The 15,682-nt window shown below is 36.9% G+C and overlaps 1 protein-coding gene across 1 annotated transcript; it reads left to right on the top strand.

Annotated features, from left to right (window-relative positions):
- The first annotated feature begins 1,117 nt into the window (after positions 1–1,117).
- Akr1c12 (aldo-keto reductase family 1, member C12) lies at positions 1,118–12,345 on the top strand. The gene is made up of 9 exons (NM_013777.2): positions 1,118–1,244; positions 4,121–4,288; positions 4,677–4,793; positions 6,093–6,170; positions 6,664–6,786; positions 7,479–7,588; positions 8,156–8,321; positions 10,274–10,356; positions 12,087–12,345. Exons 1-9 carry the CDS (start codon positions 1,161–1,163, stop codon positions 12,127–12,129), a joined length of 972 nt encoding a protein of 323 aa, NP_038805.2. The 5' UTR covers positions 1,118–1,160; the 3' UTR covers positions 12,130–12,345.
- Positions 12,346–15,682: the final 3,337 nt, after the last annotated feature.

Genomic DNA, 15,682 nt, shown 5'->3' with positions numbered 1-15,682 from the left:
TGCATCCTTTCCTACTGAAGTGAGAGAAGGTAACCCAGTTGGGGGGACAGATTCCACAAAAAACCTTTAGGGATAGATTTGCTCTAGTTATTGGGGGGACCCACATGAAGATGGAGCTGAACAACTACTACATATGTGGGGGGAGGGGGATAGGTCTAGCCAGACTCTTTGGTTGGTAGTTCAATCTCTGAGAGCCCCCCAAGGGTCCAGATTAGTTGGCCTTGTTGATCTTAATATAGGATTTCTACCCCCTTCAGGATGCTCAATTCTCCCCCACACAAATAATCACAAGAGTGCCTGAGCTCCATCCAATGTTTGTCTGTGGGCCTCTGCATCTGTCTCACTCAGATGCTAGATTAAGCCTCTCAGAGGTCAATTATGCTAGCTTCCTATCTGCAAGCATAACAGAGTATCGTTAATAGTGTCAGGGATTGGTGCTTGCCCATGTGATAGGTCTCAAGTTGCACCGGGTATTCCTTGGCCATTCCCTTAGTCCCTCTTTCATCTTTGTCCTGATATTTCTTGTAGATAGGGCAATTTTTGGGTTGAAATATTGTGAGGGGAGTGTGTCCCTATCATTTTAAGAACTCAATTGTGGCTTCTTTGCTAATTATGTTGTATGGTATGCAGTAGATCATTATTTTCAGTGATGCATGATCAAGTAGAGGCTTCATACTGGCCAAATGAAAATAAATGTCTTCAGTATCAAAATTATCCAATTAATCTCTTCTCTAATAATATATAATATATGAGATAAACAAGAGAAAAAACACAGAAAACAAATGCTTTATCATTATATAGTACTTTATTTGAAATTCATCCATCATATGAAAATGAGTGGCTTGCGTTCTTATTTGTGGAATACTGCTTTAAATTTCTGACTCCTCCCTTGAGTTGGTGTCCATTAGAGAGACGATAGTAGTATTTAAACAGTAGGCACACAACAGTACTGTTAACCATTAGCTAGACAGTAGCACTGATTAATCATTAGCTGGATAGCAGATAGTTAAACATTAGCCAGTGAGTAGGCATGGCTAACTTTCAGAAAGGGAATGTCCCTTGCTAACCATTTGACAGGAAGTTGATATACAATGTTTACCCACTTCCGCTTCAGGGCAACAGAAGACTCAGGAAGTGCTTAGCCAGGGGAGTGAGAGACAATGAGCTCCAAACAGCACTATGTCAAACTAAACGATGGCCACTTAATTCCTGCCCTGGGCTTTGGCACCTATAAACCCAAGGAGGTAAGAATACAGAATTCTCAGTATCTCCAGGCTAGAGCTAATCTATGTACAAGAGAGCAGATAGTTAGATTTGCCCTGCATCGGTGTCTGATTGTGTCCCCACTTGTTGACTTTTCTTATTAAATAGAGGTTACAGTAACAGCTGTAATTGGTGGCTATGGGTAAGAGACTGAGCTGGTTCCATGGGAGGGTGCATGAGGATTCAGGCAAAAGAACGGGGTCTATAAACATGCTTGCTTTTTTTCTGGGAAAAAGATCCGTGTTCCTGGTCAGTCCATAGGGAGGCATGCTTATAGGGAACATAGGAAAGGCTAAACTCTAAAGACATTTTTCCCTGGTGGCAGTTGATAGTGTAGCATATATTGAAGCTCTTGGGTACATGCCTCAGTGGCACTGGGATACTTGCTATTACTCAGTCAGTGACTACAGAGACAGGGAAAATGTTTGCTTATCTTCCCTGTTATTCTTGCTGTCAGCTAGGGAATCTGGGCTTGGCAGGATGTGGCTGTGTCCTTTTTGTTGTTTTTTTGGTTTTGGTTTTGTTTTTTTTTCTTGGATTTACTTTTCTGGCCTAGGCCTGCTTGTGAGTTTACTGTTCCCATCCAAAGCCCATCAGCTCTAAGAGAGAACTTGGCTGTGAGCTCCAGGCTTAAAGTGACAGACCCATCACCTAACAATTCTGGGCACTATGCTTTTCCTGTATCCATGCTTCACAGATTGATACAGGAGAATAAAGTCACCAGATTGCCCAACAGCTGTCTTGGTTGCAGTGTGGGAGGGGACTTATGTTTATGTCCACAATCTACAGCACCAATTTTCATTCCAAAAAGGAAAGGTGCCAGAAATGAACATGGTAACTCAGGGTGGCTTCCTGTAGATCAGTGGTTCTCAATCTGTGAGTTGGAACTCTTTTGGATTTCCAAAAGTTTGCATATAAGATATCCTGGCCATCAGATATTTACATTATGATGCATAACAGTAGCACAATTACAGTATGAAGTAGCAACAAAATCATTTTATGGGTCCCCACAACATGAGGCAATGAATTAAAGAGTTGCAGCATTAGGAAGGTTGGGAACCAATGTAGGAGACTAAGGCCTGAAACAAATATTTGCAAATACTTTGGTTTTGTTTCAGGGTAGCTATCAGCATCTCACAGTGGATGTTTACAAGAACTAAGTAAGATCTCCCATGTATAACTCTCAACTGTAGAAAACTTTCTGGAATTTCATAGTGCATCATTATGATGGGGAGAAGGAGGACCTAGTAAAGATAAATATGAGTTATTGGTATTCATTAGTGTATTTTGGATTTAGAACATGGTTGTCCTCAGAACAAAAAACATCGAGTGGACTGTTTGAGAACCTGGAGGGCCTTTCTTGTTTTCTATTCCTCCTGATACCTTTTAAATGTGTGGCAAAGGACCTCTTCCCTTGACTTCAAATGTGTCCATCTCCTTCCTGTTAGACTCCAGAGAAATCTGGAGATATACACAGGATTTGTTACTTTTGCAAAGTTGCACAATATCAGGAATAGGTCAAGGCCACTACTGTAGCCTCAGCTTTGATAACTCACAGTGTCCTTACTCTTGGATAAGGCACGGCTGGTTTCCACAAAAGGTGGTAGAAGCCAGAATTTTAGTCACTGTCTTTTATCGTGAAAGGATAGCTGTAGAGATTCTTAGGACAATGAAAAAGCCACTCTCATTTACTTTTTCAACCCTTTGTAAGTGTTGTATGATTGTATGTGTCTTTGCGTGTTGTGAACAACGTCTGAGGAAGTAAGAGGTCAAAGCCGCCCTCCAATGCTCCTGCTTCATCTGTGTGAACCCAGTGTCTCACCGAGTCTGTAGTGCTCAGGGGTGAGCTGCAGGGCTCACCTTGATGCTTCCTCCTCATGCACTGGGTCTGCATGCCATACTCTGCTTTACAAGAGAGCTGGGTTCCAAACTAAGATACCAAAGTTGTCTGCAAGGGTGTTACTGAGTGAGACATCTCCCCAGTCCACACCCTAAACCTTTAACAAAACCCCAGTCATATTGTTACTCAAATCTGGCAGTCAAGGCAATAATTTTAGATTTAATTCTAGCCATTTCTTTTTAAAACAAATAATCTTTGATTGAAGAGGCTGATACCCGAAATAAATAATCTCTAACATGATGTAGTTAAGGTACTTTAAATAAGGATATACTCTTACATTAGATGCTTTTTCCTGTTTGTATTTAGATCTCTCAGAAAAAGAGAATGGATATGTAGAAAGACTAACATAGGACAGTACTTTCTCTCCAAGTCCCTATTATTAACCTGGCCTTGCTTGGTATCTGTGATCTTTGCATTTGCATCCTTTTGTAACAGTGTCTTAGCTGGGAGTAGAAGGAGTGTCTGTGTAATTGTCCTGTCCCAAGAAGACTTCCTTGTGTTCAGTTTGCTTAGTCATCCTACTACATACATTTAGTGTGACTTTCTAGCAGGCCACTGAAGCCAGGGTGAGCATCCATCAGTGCTAGTGAGTAACCAGGATTGCATGGGTATAGACAGGCTCTTGGATGCAAATGTCTTGCTGTTAATTTAAAAAAAGACCACAAGAAAGCAATTTTGCCTCATTAGCTCAAACATGAGACAAAATATGGGCAAACATTGATTCTGTGAAGATACTTTTCTGTGACAATTACAATATCTCTGGAGATTTCATTGGGTTCTATACAATAGGAAGTGGGAATGCAAGGATTGGGGTACTAGGCTCTTTCCTAACAACTGTTCTTAGGATGACTTTGAAAGACAAACTTCTTTGTGGTATAGTCATCTCCCATCTAGGCTCACTTTGAGCTAGTTCCCAGAACAGGCATCTCTAAATGCCTCCTTCGGTTCCTTCCCTAGGTTCCCAAGAGTAAGTCACTGGAGGCTGCATGCCTAGCTCTAGATGTTGGGTACCGCCATGTTGATACTGCTTATGCATACCAAGTAGAAGAGGAGATAGGACAGGCCATTCAAAGCAAGATTAAAGCTGGGGTTGTAAAGAGAGAAGACCTGTTCATCACTACAAAGGTATAGTATGCAGATCACTGAAATATATTAAGGCAGTAAAAATTATACTACTGCATGAGAAATTGGTTAAAGATGTCAATTGCATAAATGGGTAAGGAAGAGTAAAAACAGATTTATCTCTATATGAAAATAATTTAGTTGTTGGACATTATTTTATTAGTGTGTATTTTATTTCTTGAGTAATTTTTTCATTGTTTATTAAATTAGCTAATATTAACCCCCAAACATATTTGAGTTCTCATTGTTAAGTAAGAGTAAACACTGAGTTGAAAGGAATGCTTATACTTTTCCTTCAAGTATAAAAAATATTTCAGTATTAGGATAAATTAATATGTATATTTGGGTCATCTATTAATTCAGCTTAACTTCTATTCTTCAACATCTGTAGCTTTGGTGCGGTTGCTTTCGACCAGAGCTGGTCAAGCCTGCTTTGGAAAAATCACTGAAAAGCCTTCAGCTGGATTATGTTGATCTTTACCTTATACATTACCCAGTGCCAATGAAGGTAGGGGAAGGTATTGTCAAATGTACATATCTTTACATAGGAGCATGGGTATCATTTTTATGGATGGTTGAGATAAGTTACTATTATAACTTCATAAAAGTTAACTTATATGTTAATAAATTTCTGAGATAGTTCCACAAAGGGTTTATTGGATTATGACTTTACATGACCAAGCAATTTCCAGAATCACAGCTTAGAAGTGACGTCCAGAAAAACTTGGATTACACATCTTCTCAATCTGTATTACTAGATGTTTGCTTAGGTTTTATCCCCTTTTTCTCTCTTGGTGGCAAATGTTGCCTTAAGAGTTTTAACTTCAAGTTCATTAACACTTTATAGCTTCTTTGCATCTTTTCTTACTAACATCAATCCTGTGTACATTCCTGATTGGACATGCTTAGCTCACATGTCTCTATCTAGGCCCACATGTGGTCAGATTCATTACTTATTTTTGAACAGGATTGATATAAATTCTTGCCGTAGATAATCATATAATGATTAGGTTTCCCAGTGAATATGAAGTTTTTTTTTTCCCAAAAGAAAGAATACAAGTTAACTAGGATGTCTCATTTCATTATTTATGTGTATTGAATATATATCCACACACACACACATACTCAGAAGTTCAATAACATATAAGTGAGTGTATTTGTGTGTGTTTTGTGTGTGTGTGTGTGTGTGTAGCAACAATTAAAGAAAGAGAGGCAATGAATTTGAGAGGAAGCAAGGACACATGTAGGCAAATAAAATATGTAGCTAGGGATTGGAGGGAGAAAAGGGAAAGGGGGAAATGTTTTAACTATATTATAGTTTCAAAATTAAAACCATTATAAGAAAGAAAATATTTAATTATTCATAAAATTAATTCAAGTGAATTCAGCAGACTATGCTTCCAAAGATAGTGCAACTCTACATGCATATCAGTTTTTAAACACAGTATGCAGAATGATGCCTCACTCACTTATGGCTGTTTACTGTCTTATTTCCAAGATAATCTTTTAAAAATTTTAAAAGGTATATTTTTGTTTATTGTGAATGTTTTTCTTGTGTGTATGGCTGCTCACCATGTGCACACCTGGTGCATGTGAAAGTCAGAAGAGGGCACTGGGTCCCTTAGGATTGGAATGACAGATAGTTGTGACCATGTATGTTCTGGAAATTGAACCCAGGTTCTCTGAAAGAGCAGCCAGTGCTTAATCATTGAACTATCTCTCCAGCTCCTCCAAGATAGTCTTAAACACATTACTGTAAACAAGATACATGTGTTGTGAGATTGTTTTAAAGTTGCTTCTCTTCCAGCCAGGGGATAATGAATCTCCATTAGATGAGAACGGGAAATTTCTATTGGACACTGTGGATTTCTGTGACACATGGGAGGTGAGTACTTTTCAAAATGACAGTAAAGCAAGAAGAGAGAGGGATAATCAGCTCATTTTCCCTTGGTTATAGAAACTCATTTTACTCATAGATATTTGCTGGAGTGGAAGGGGAGGGAAACATTACTAAAATATAAGGGGGTGAAATGAAGAAGGGCACAGGACAGGGGGCACATGGGTATTTTGCCACCTTATGTAGTAATATCCTTGATTTTCTAGTGATGTTACAGAAATTCCTCTCTGGCCAATTTCTTCTGCTTTGTTATCATTTTTATCTTGACTTCTTTGGATTTAAATTCACTGGTCACGTGGGCAAAAATCCTCCCACCTTTAGTGCCTGTGGTCAACGTAGGGTCCTGCACACACTGGCAAGTGTTTTACCAGTGAACAATATGTTTAGCTCTGGGAAATTTTTCCTGTAACTGGTACATATACTCTATATCCATGTAGTCGCTTTTAAGTATGACCTTTTATTGCCTGTTTCTCATTACCAGAGGTTGGAGGAGTGTAAGGATGCAGGATTGGTCAAGTCCATTGGGGTGTCCAACTTTAACCACAGGCAGCTAGAGAGAATCCTCAACAAGCCAGGACTGAAGTACAAACCTGTCTGCAACCAGGTGAGGATCTGCATTCCCTCTCCATCTGTCAATCTTTTCCTCACTTCTGTAGAACTGATGCCCATTTAGTTGCCCTCTGTCCAAGTGACTTTCATCTTGTGGAAAGAAGTTTCAAAGAGCAGCATCATTGTTTCAAAGACATGGGGTATTATAAATTTAACCTTGAACTCTTATAGAACTGGGGAGAACGGGGACATGCTATGGTACCCAAAGGCAATGTGGACACTTAGTGTTGGTCCATCAGAAAGAAGTTGAGGCCTGGAGAAAGTGAACTTCTTCCTGAAATAAATACACAGAGTAGACATGAGATAGTTCATTGAAAAAATGGATGAAGATAAAAATTAGTCAGTGGCCAGGACTTGCATATATTTTATGTTTCTCTCCATCTAATTATGGTTTATCCTAAGGATTTTATTAAGCTTAGCAGCTAGAATCTTTACCCAATCAACTCTCTAGCTGTCATTTAAATATATGTTTTTTGACACAAAAACTTGCCCAGTCAAATGTTATCAGAAGAATGCTCCCAAATCAGTTCTTTTGTCCTTCAAAAAATTAAAGGAGTTTGTTCTATTTAATTCAAAGGCAATATTGCATGATTTTCTTTTTCTACTTTATTGACTTTAAGCATTTATATTCATCATAACATAAACATTTGATAAAATCTAATATCTTTCTATCATATTCTATGGTAGGTTGAATGTCATCTCTATTTGAACCAGAGTAAGCTATTGGATTACTGCAAGTCAAAAGACATTGTTCTCGTTGCTTACGGTGCTCTGGGGACCCAGCGATATAAAGAATGGTAATAAGTTACAAAGAGTAAACCTGAAGGAAGATTGTTAACTAGCACCCCAACACTCAGTTCTCAGGGAAAGGGGGATCTTACTTTAGAAGAACCTGGTGAAGCAGTATCTTAGTTTCTTTTCCTGTTACTCTGATAAAACATTCTGACAAAAGCTAATTAAGGGTGAAAGTGCTTATTATAGGTCACAATTCAAGGGAACAGACTATAAAAGGAGCAAGTCAAGGTGTCAGGAGCTTGAGCTGGGTGGCCACTTCTTACATTCAAGAAGCAGAGTATGATGAGCACTAAGACTCAGATTACTTTCTCCCTTTATACAGGTTGGGGTCCCAGCCAAAACGTAAATGGGTCTTCCCCTTATCAGTTTCCATAATAAGATAATCTTACACAGGGATCCTAGAGGCTCATCTTTTAGGTGATTCTGGATTTTGTCCAGTTGACAAAGCTGGGCATAACCATATGCATAGCCATCACACCTGGGCTAGAATGGGTCATCTAATGTGTTTTCAAGTACTGTAATATAACCAAAAGCTTGGCCTCATGAGCTCATTCCTACTTTCCTTCTAGGGTGGACCAGAACTCCCCAGTTCTCTTGAACGATCCAGTTCTTTGTGATGTGGCCAAAAGGAACAAGCGAAGCCCTGCCCTAATTGCACTTCGATACCTGTTTCAACGTGGGATTGTGCCCCTGGCCCAGAGTTTCAAAGAGAATGAGATGAGAGAGAATTTGCAGGTGATGAGCTCTGGTCCTAAGGGTTCTTATACAGCACCTTCCATATGCTTGCTTCCTTCAAATCTATCAGAATACATTTGAGATCAAGTTCATATCCCTAGGATTTCCTAGGCATGTGAGTTTTCAAGTGCATTGAGAAATGTTTTGTCTATGACATAAACCCACCATGACATGACAGGTTTAGTGTTGGAAAAGTCATAGAATTTGGTTTTCATTTTCAGCCAAATACTATATAACCCTTTCCCATGGACTTATTCTTTATTTTCTAAAATGAGGGATCTCTACTCAGTAATTTTGATTTTAGAAATTTCTTTTGGTTTACTATTATTTCCATGCATGCTCAAATATCCTAACATTAATATACATACACACATACATATATACATACATACACTTGAACACATATAACAGATAATTGTGTGTGCCAGTCATACACATTTACCTAAGTTAATTTTTTAAAAAATATCAATTAAGTATATTTTATTTTAATATAAAATATTAGCAGTTACTATAGGAACTATTTTAAGTAGATGTTTAATATAAAGAACTTTCATTTACCTTAGTGTTTGTTGATATAAAACCTTGCCTTACTTTAGCCTGAACTTAGTGAAAATTTCCTGTCTACACTGAGTCCCTTCACATATCTTCGAGGAACCATTATACATACTTTCAGGATGATGAGGCCTCTCAAGCTCAGACGACTGATTGAGCGTTTCCTCAATTCCATATAGGCTTTGTACTGACATTTTCCCGGGTTTTACTCCTCCTCTAAACCAAGACAATGAGAAGCCTTTTATGACAGAGAGTTGATCCATCATTGGATCTGTAAAGTTCAAATGTCCAGTGCAAGTTACACAGCAGACAAGATTCAAGGGGAAGGAAATATACAACAGTCTGTGCCTGAAGGAGATAAAACACTTGAACAGCATGCAGACCCAGAACTGTGGATTCTAAGTAGTCTGCTGAACTTACATTGTCTCAGTAGTACTTATTATGTAATTCAGAAATGTTTGCTGAATGATCTTCTTCCCATTTTTTCTTGTTTTCATTCTCTTTTCATTATTTCCTGAACAAAGGGGGGCACACTACTGTCTTCATGTTTTCACTTTATGTTTGAGCTCACAGCCTTTTGCTTGTTAGACAAGAGTCTACTTCCCTATTTTACCAAGGGTTTGTGTTGTTTCCCCCTAAACTGTTCTCTAGAATGCAGCTGTTATGGGTCATGAAATATAAATCCACATATGAATCTAATTTTAATAACTTATGTCTAGCAGTTACACTTATGAGTTCTTTTCCCTGTTTCCCTATTTTATTTACTCTCTCTCACCACCCAGATTGTACTTTGTAATAGATTTATCAGTTGTTAAACTGTTGACAAATTTCCTGTCCCTCTCTCCATCTTTCTCTGTCTCCATATTTTTAAAGAACCAAAGGACCTAACCCTGTGTATATTTTCAGATGCGAGCATATATAGAAAATCATTTTAAAGTTAAAACCTCTCAAATTTAAATAAGAACATCTTTTAAAACCAGCTTTTTTTATTCTACATTAATTTGGATAAGTCTTAACTTGCATAACGTCGAATATTCATTGTTTACATTTTAGTTATTTATTGATGAATCCCAGAAATCTAACTCCCCATACAAGACAATGATTTGTTTGAGGTATTTCAAAACATTATTCTAGATTTCTTGGAAACTGTGTACCATAGCGTGTTTATGAAGTCAGCATTTTTTCTTCACAAGCTACCCTTGAGATTACCCATTGTCTGTGGTATTATGCAATTTTAATATATCTCAAAAGCAATTTCTGTCATTTTTACTTGGTATTGATTAACCATGAATGTTTTGATAAACAATGGTCATCATTTTTAGGAATGTACTAATTACATCGCCTTTGAGACTTAATATGTGAGTCATTCAAACCCTAAAACCTTTGTGCTTTTCTGACAGGTTTTTGAATTTCAGTTGTCCCCTGAGGACATGAAAACACTAGATGGCCTGAACAAAAACTTTCGATACCTTCCAGCAGAGTTGTAAGTAATGTTGAGGAACACCTCGGCTCAATGTATTTCAATTCAAGTGGTTTCTTCCCTCTTCCATTCATTTTGGTTCAGAAACTAAATGCCTATTTGCAGAATATTTCCCATGGAGATAGTTAATATAATATTTGTTTCCAAATTTCTAAAATGTGAACATATCAGCACTAAACACAGAGAAAGTTTTGAAAGTCATAGTCAAAAATAACATGAGAGCCTTTGAGAAAAATTTCAGAGCTTTAATAGCTACCCAAAGATCTTAATTACCCTTTATGCTCTTAGGGTTACAAGTTTGATACTGGACATAGGTATGTTGCAGAATATTTGATCATGCTGTGAACTTAATCCAAAAGCTTTCTGCTTTTTGTAAACAGGATTAAATAAAGTCAACCATAGGTCTAGGGGCAGAACAAGCAACCAGTTTACAGGGAGTCAATCTGAGAGTCCAGTCCACTGTTCAAGCCCACTTTGGGTACTTACTTTTTTTTTTAACAATATTTCAATCATTCAATTTTACCAATGAAAACTCAGGAGGCAGATGCTGGTGTGCAAGCCTGCTAGGCCAGAGAGACAGGGAAAGCATCCAGATGTCCTTCCTCCTCAGCTAAGTCTCCAAAGGATGCTCTCTTCCATGTTGTCTCAAAAAGGAAAAAAAAATCCCTCAATCTATTTTCTTTCTACTTCCTGTGCATCTCTCTGTCTCCCGATTCCTCTTACTCTATTTTTTCCATGTTCACTTCCTGTCAACTGATTTGCTCACCCTCTTGTCCTATGGTTGGCTTTATTTAATTCTGTTTACAACAAGCAGAAAGCTTTTGGATTAAACATGTGTGCTAGGGCTGAGCTATAAACAGGTTTTTTTTTTTTTCCAGTAAACAACAAAATCTTGGGGTTTACAGTGTGACCAAATATCCTGCAACATAGGTTATAAATGATGACAAGCATAGAATGCACATATATGTGCAAATATATCATATCATATCAACCTATCTATCGAATGATCTATCTATTTTCTGCTTGAAAAAATTTTCATTCTCAGGAGAAGTAAATAGGATAACATTTGAATAAAGATTAGAAAATCTACAATATAAAATTGGTGAATATATTATTATCATTATTATTTTTGATAATATAGAGCAGAATGAAGGCACAGAAAGGGATATAGCTCAGTGATTGAGTCACTGTTATAAATAATAAACATTTCTTGCCATATTTTATCAATTAAAATTTTCATCACGGCATTTTTGGATTGTTATCCATATATAGAGATTTATAAATTTTACTGTTATTTCCTTGGACATGGAAACTCATTAATGGATTACTAAGAGTTAAATGGAAGTGAAAGTAGTAGGCATAAATGGAACATGTTAAGATTTTTTGTGTGTGTGTTGAACTAAAATCACATAATGCTTTTCTCCTTATATTGGAGACTAAAGTTGGAAAGGATTTTGGCATTTCTTTCTTTGACTGATACATGAAGGATGCTAAGGGAGATGAATATTTGTGAACACTGGTCTTTGTGTTTTCTGTTCTAGGTGAAGGAACATAATTTTAAACAATTATAGATGATATTTAAAAATCATTTCTGATAAAACCTTGCAAAATACTGCAATAATATCTTATTCTTCAACTAATCAGAGAATGAAACAATTAGCTCTCACCTCAACGGTGGCTCTAGATGCAGATATAAGCCATTCTGCTCATGTTTGTTTTCATTTCCTATTTAGCCTTGCTGACCACCCAGAGTATCCATTTTCAGAGGAATATTAACATGGGGACCTAATCATGACTTCTGCCTGATGTCCCTGTGTGTGGACCATAATGCTGGTGATGTGACTCAGATGCTGGTGAATGGAAACATCATTTCTGATCAGTCTTGGTTGCTTAGCAACTTACATTCAGCGGAAGCTTTAGTTCATGATTTCAAGAAAAAGGAATATAATTTTGATGACGCTTTGAAATAAATATAAAATTTTCTCTTTAAATATATTTCTGGTTTTATTTTTTGGTTGGTTTGTTTTTGTTTTTTTTAGTCATTATTTTCTGAGTACTTCCTACCCACACGCTAACCTCATAAATATCAGTTAGCATCAGATAGCAAGTCTATGTTTATGGTGCTTTCTTTGGTAATTTTACAAATTATTTCCTACAGAATCTTTATGTACCATAGAAAATACAAGAAAATAAATTTTATTTTCTTTGCATTTGAAAAAGTGATTAAAATGATAAACAACAGTCTTTCTCGATGCTTAGAAAATTGGCCAAATTTTAATATTTATGAGAGTATTAAGTACCTATTGTATACCATTAACTTTCTTGTATTAATTCTTATTAACTTTTTATCAATATAATTTTAAAATATTTTATTTTCATTGTATGTGTATATGTGTTTGTCTGTATATATAACTGCATACCACGTGCATGTCTTGTACTTATGGAGGCCAGAAGAGAGCATTAATCTTCTAGAACTGGTTGTTTGCCATCATGGAGATGCCAGGAATTAAATCTGGGTCCTCTGGAAAAGAAGTAACTGCACCTAACTTCTGAGCCATCTCTTCATGCCCTGTGATGCACTTCTGTGTGTTGACCTCATGTTTAGGTTAGGTGAATGAAGCTACTGTAATTTTAGACCCTATGGAGCGGTGCCATAATGTCCAACACAAGAAGATCCATCTTTTAAAAATATCACTTACAAAATAGAATTGGATACTGCCTGAGCATGGTCCTCACTCATGCCGTATTGTTTAGAAATTGATTGCAGCATGCTTTGTCTACAGTTCATATGAAAAAAGTCAATGAAATTAGCCTGAGTGCCTGAAACAATTAATATGGGGGGAAAAGCCTTGATTGTTAAATTATGGGGAGACCATGATGATTTTATTGAGAGAGGTTTCTCATCTTATCCAGACTTACAACTGCTTGGCAAGTGTTGAAGGGTAGTCATGCCTGCTTTACTACTAGTCTAAATGTATAAGTCAGGAACTCAGGTTTAAATACATGGACCCATGTAAGTAAGAGCAGAGATCTTTCCATTATAGACACATCTCCACCATAAAATTTCTATAAAAACAGGTTAATAGCTGAAAACAACGGGTGTACCCATTAGCCAAAAAAAAAAAAAAAAAAAAGAATAACAAATTATAGAAAGAAGAATGAGAGTCCAATTATCCTTTCCTAAGTTCATCATTCAGCCTGGCTTGAACATTTAGACTTGTATGGGAACCGATCATAGACTTGTATGGGAACCGATCAGTTTGAGTCTGATCAGTTGAGTTTTAGAATTTAAAATTGAGTTGAACCCAGTTCTAAATCAGAAAAAAAAAAAACAAAAACAACAAAACAAAACAAAACAAAAAAAAACCCAAACCAAACCAAAACAAAAAAACCCCAAGAACCTGCCAAAACACCAGATATGTTTAGTGACCAGATGAGCACCAAGACTGCAGTCCTGATCTTTGAGGAATTAGGTTCATTACTTGATACTTGTCAAGACAGATCAACTTTGAAATAATAGAAATATGGTTCGTCACAATATATAGAGAACTGTGCTCACATCTTAATTTATTGGTAGATTTTTAACTATATAATATAGTGATGATTTTTTTTCTATTGGAACTTATTGCTGGGTATATGGTGAGATTATCCTTGATGGAGGCATCATTGGATAAAGTACACAGTTTTAAGCACAAAAGACCTAAGAGTTTGTCATATAAGATTATGGGAATTTTAAAAATTTATATAATCTCTTTATATTATAAAGAGCTTTACTTATGAGATAACACTTTTCCTGATGCAATTGCACTTGAAGTTTTTAAAATTTTGCTATCAAATTCTCAACATATCCTCAAGGTTCTATTAAAAGGAGAATTTGCCAGTGTAGATTGTGGGCAGGGGGGTAGCAAATTTGAAGGTGCTGTACATGGAGGAAAATGTTCGAGTTCTTTTCTTGGGTCCAGGGCATTTGAACTGAGATGCTGGTATATAGTGTAATGTCTAAGTAAATGAGCAGGGTACCAGGATTAAAAAGGAAAATATTCAGATCTCCACAGATATGGACAATGGTGGAAATGTTCTGGAGTTCAGGCAAAGGGAACTCAGGAGTTATCAAAATTCCATATTTGCCTTTATGAGAGCATATTGGAGAACTGTAATAATGATCAAGGAAGTAACAGAGGAGACAGAAGGACACTGAGTTTGCTGTATTGAGTAAATGCAGTTGACATAGAGTTAAGCTGCCATTTTCTTCTTGGGAAATTCCATTTATTCCCATAATTAAAGATATAGCTTTTTATTTAAAAAAAATTTGAGAGTCCACCTGTAGGTGTAGGCCAGCAGAAGACTGCCAGAGGCCCATTCAGTGTCCCTATGATAAGCAAGTATATGGAGAGAGATGAGAGAGAAGAGAAGTGGAGTTTTTTGTGTGATATGAAGAGAGGCACAACTGGAGACATGAGAGTAGTGAGACACAGCCTGTGTGAATAGCCTGCTCTGCCACCTGAGGCCATGGTGATGTCCAGGCCCATGCTGCTTCTGAAGGCCATGTGTGGGTTTCAGATATAATTAATACCACCCTTTCCTTCATCCAAGCCTTACCTCCGTCCCTGCTCTCTTTCAAATTCATGGTGTTTCAAAATTAATTGTCGCTATATACATATATTAATACAAACATATATATTTCTAAATACATAAATAACCCTTCCTGAGTCTATATAATGTTACGTGCATACACATTTTTGGGACTTAACATTTGGTATAGCATAACCATTTAGTATTCTCTTCCCTGGGAAAGACTGTTTCTTCTGCTCTCAGACTTGATTTGACTGCACTGATAGATACCAATAGTTATATAACAGGTGAGGGTCATAATGAGTGCTAAGGTTTGGTTTGTACCTTGGCACACAGTTTACAACAGTGGTTAATTATTCTACATCTAATTGCTTACTGCTCTTGTTACTACGATGTTCTCACTGTACTGTCATGACTAAACACAATAATTACAAAGCAAAAATGGGCTTGCCAAGTATGGGAAGTTGAAAGGCTTATTTTTCTTTTTAATTTTCAATTTAGGTTTTTGAGAGTCAAAAATTCAGAAACAACCATCATTTTTAATGTCCTGTATGCATTACTGTGAGCATGTAGTGTAAGACATCTGACTATTTCAATGCATATCTGACTAGGAAGAGGCTTTATGGGCTGAGGAGATGGCTTTGTGAATAAAAGAAGCCTTTTTACTGGCTTACTTTTAAATTATTTTATTGGGTTTTTATACCTCTACCTCCTTTCCAACCTTTACTCCACCCTAATCCCTTCCAATCCCTTAACA

This window comes from Mus musculus, chromosome 13 (assembly GCF_000001635.26).
Source record: "Mus musculus strain C57BL/6J chromosome 13, GRCm38.p6 C57BL/6J".
In the NCBI taxonomy this organism is placed as follows: domain Eukaryota; kingdom Metazoa; phylum Chordata; class Mammalia; order Rodentia; family Muridae; genus Mus; species Mus musculus.
Note: the sequence above shows the minus strand (reverse complement) of the source record. Positions and strands in the feature narration are given on the sequence as shown.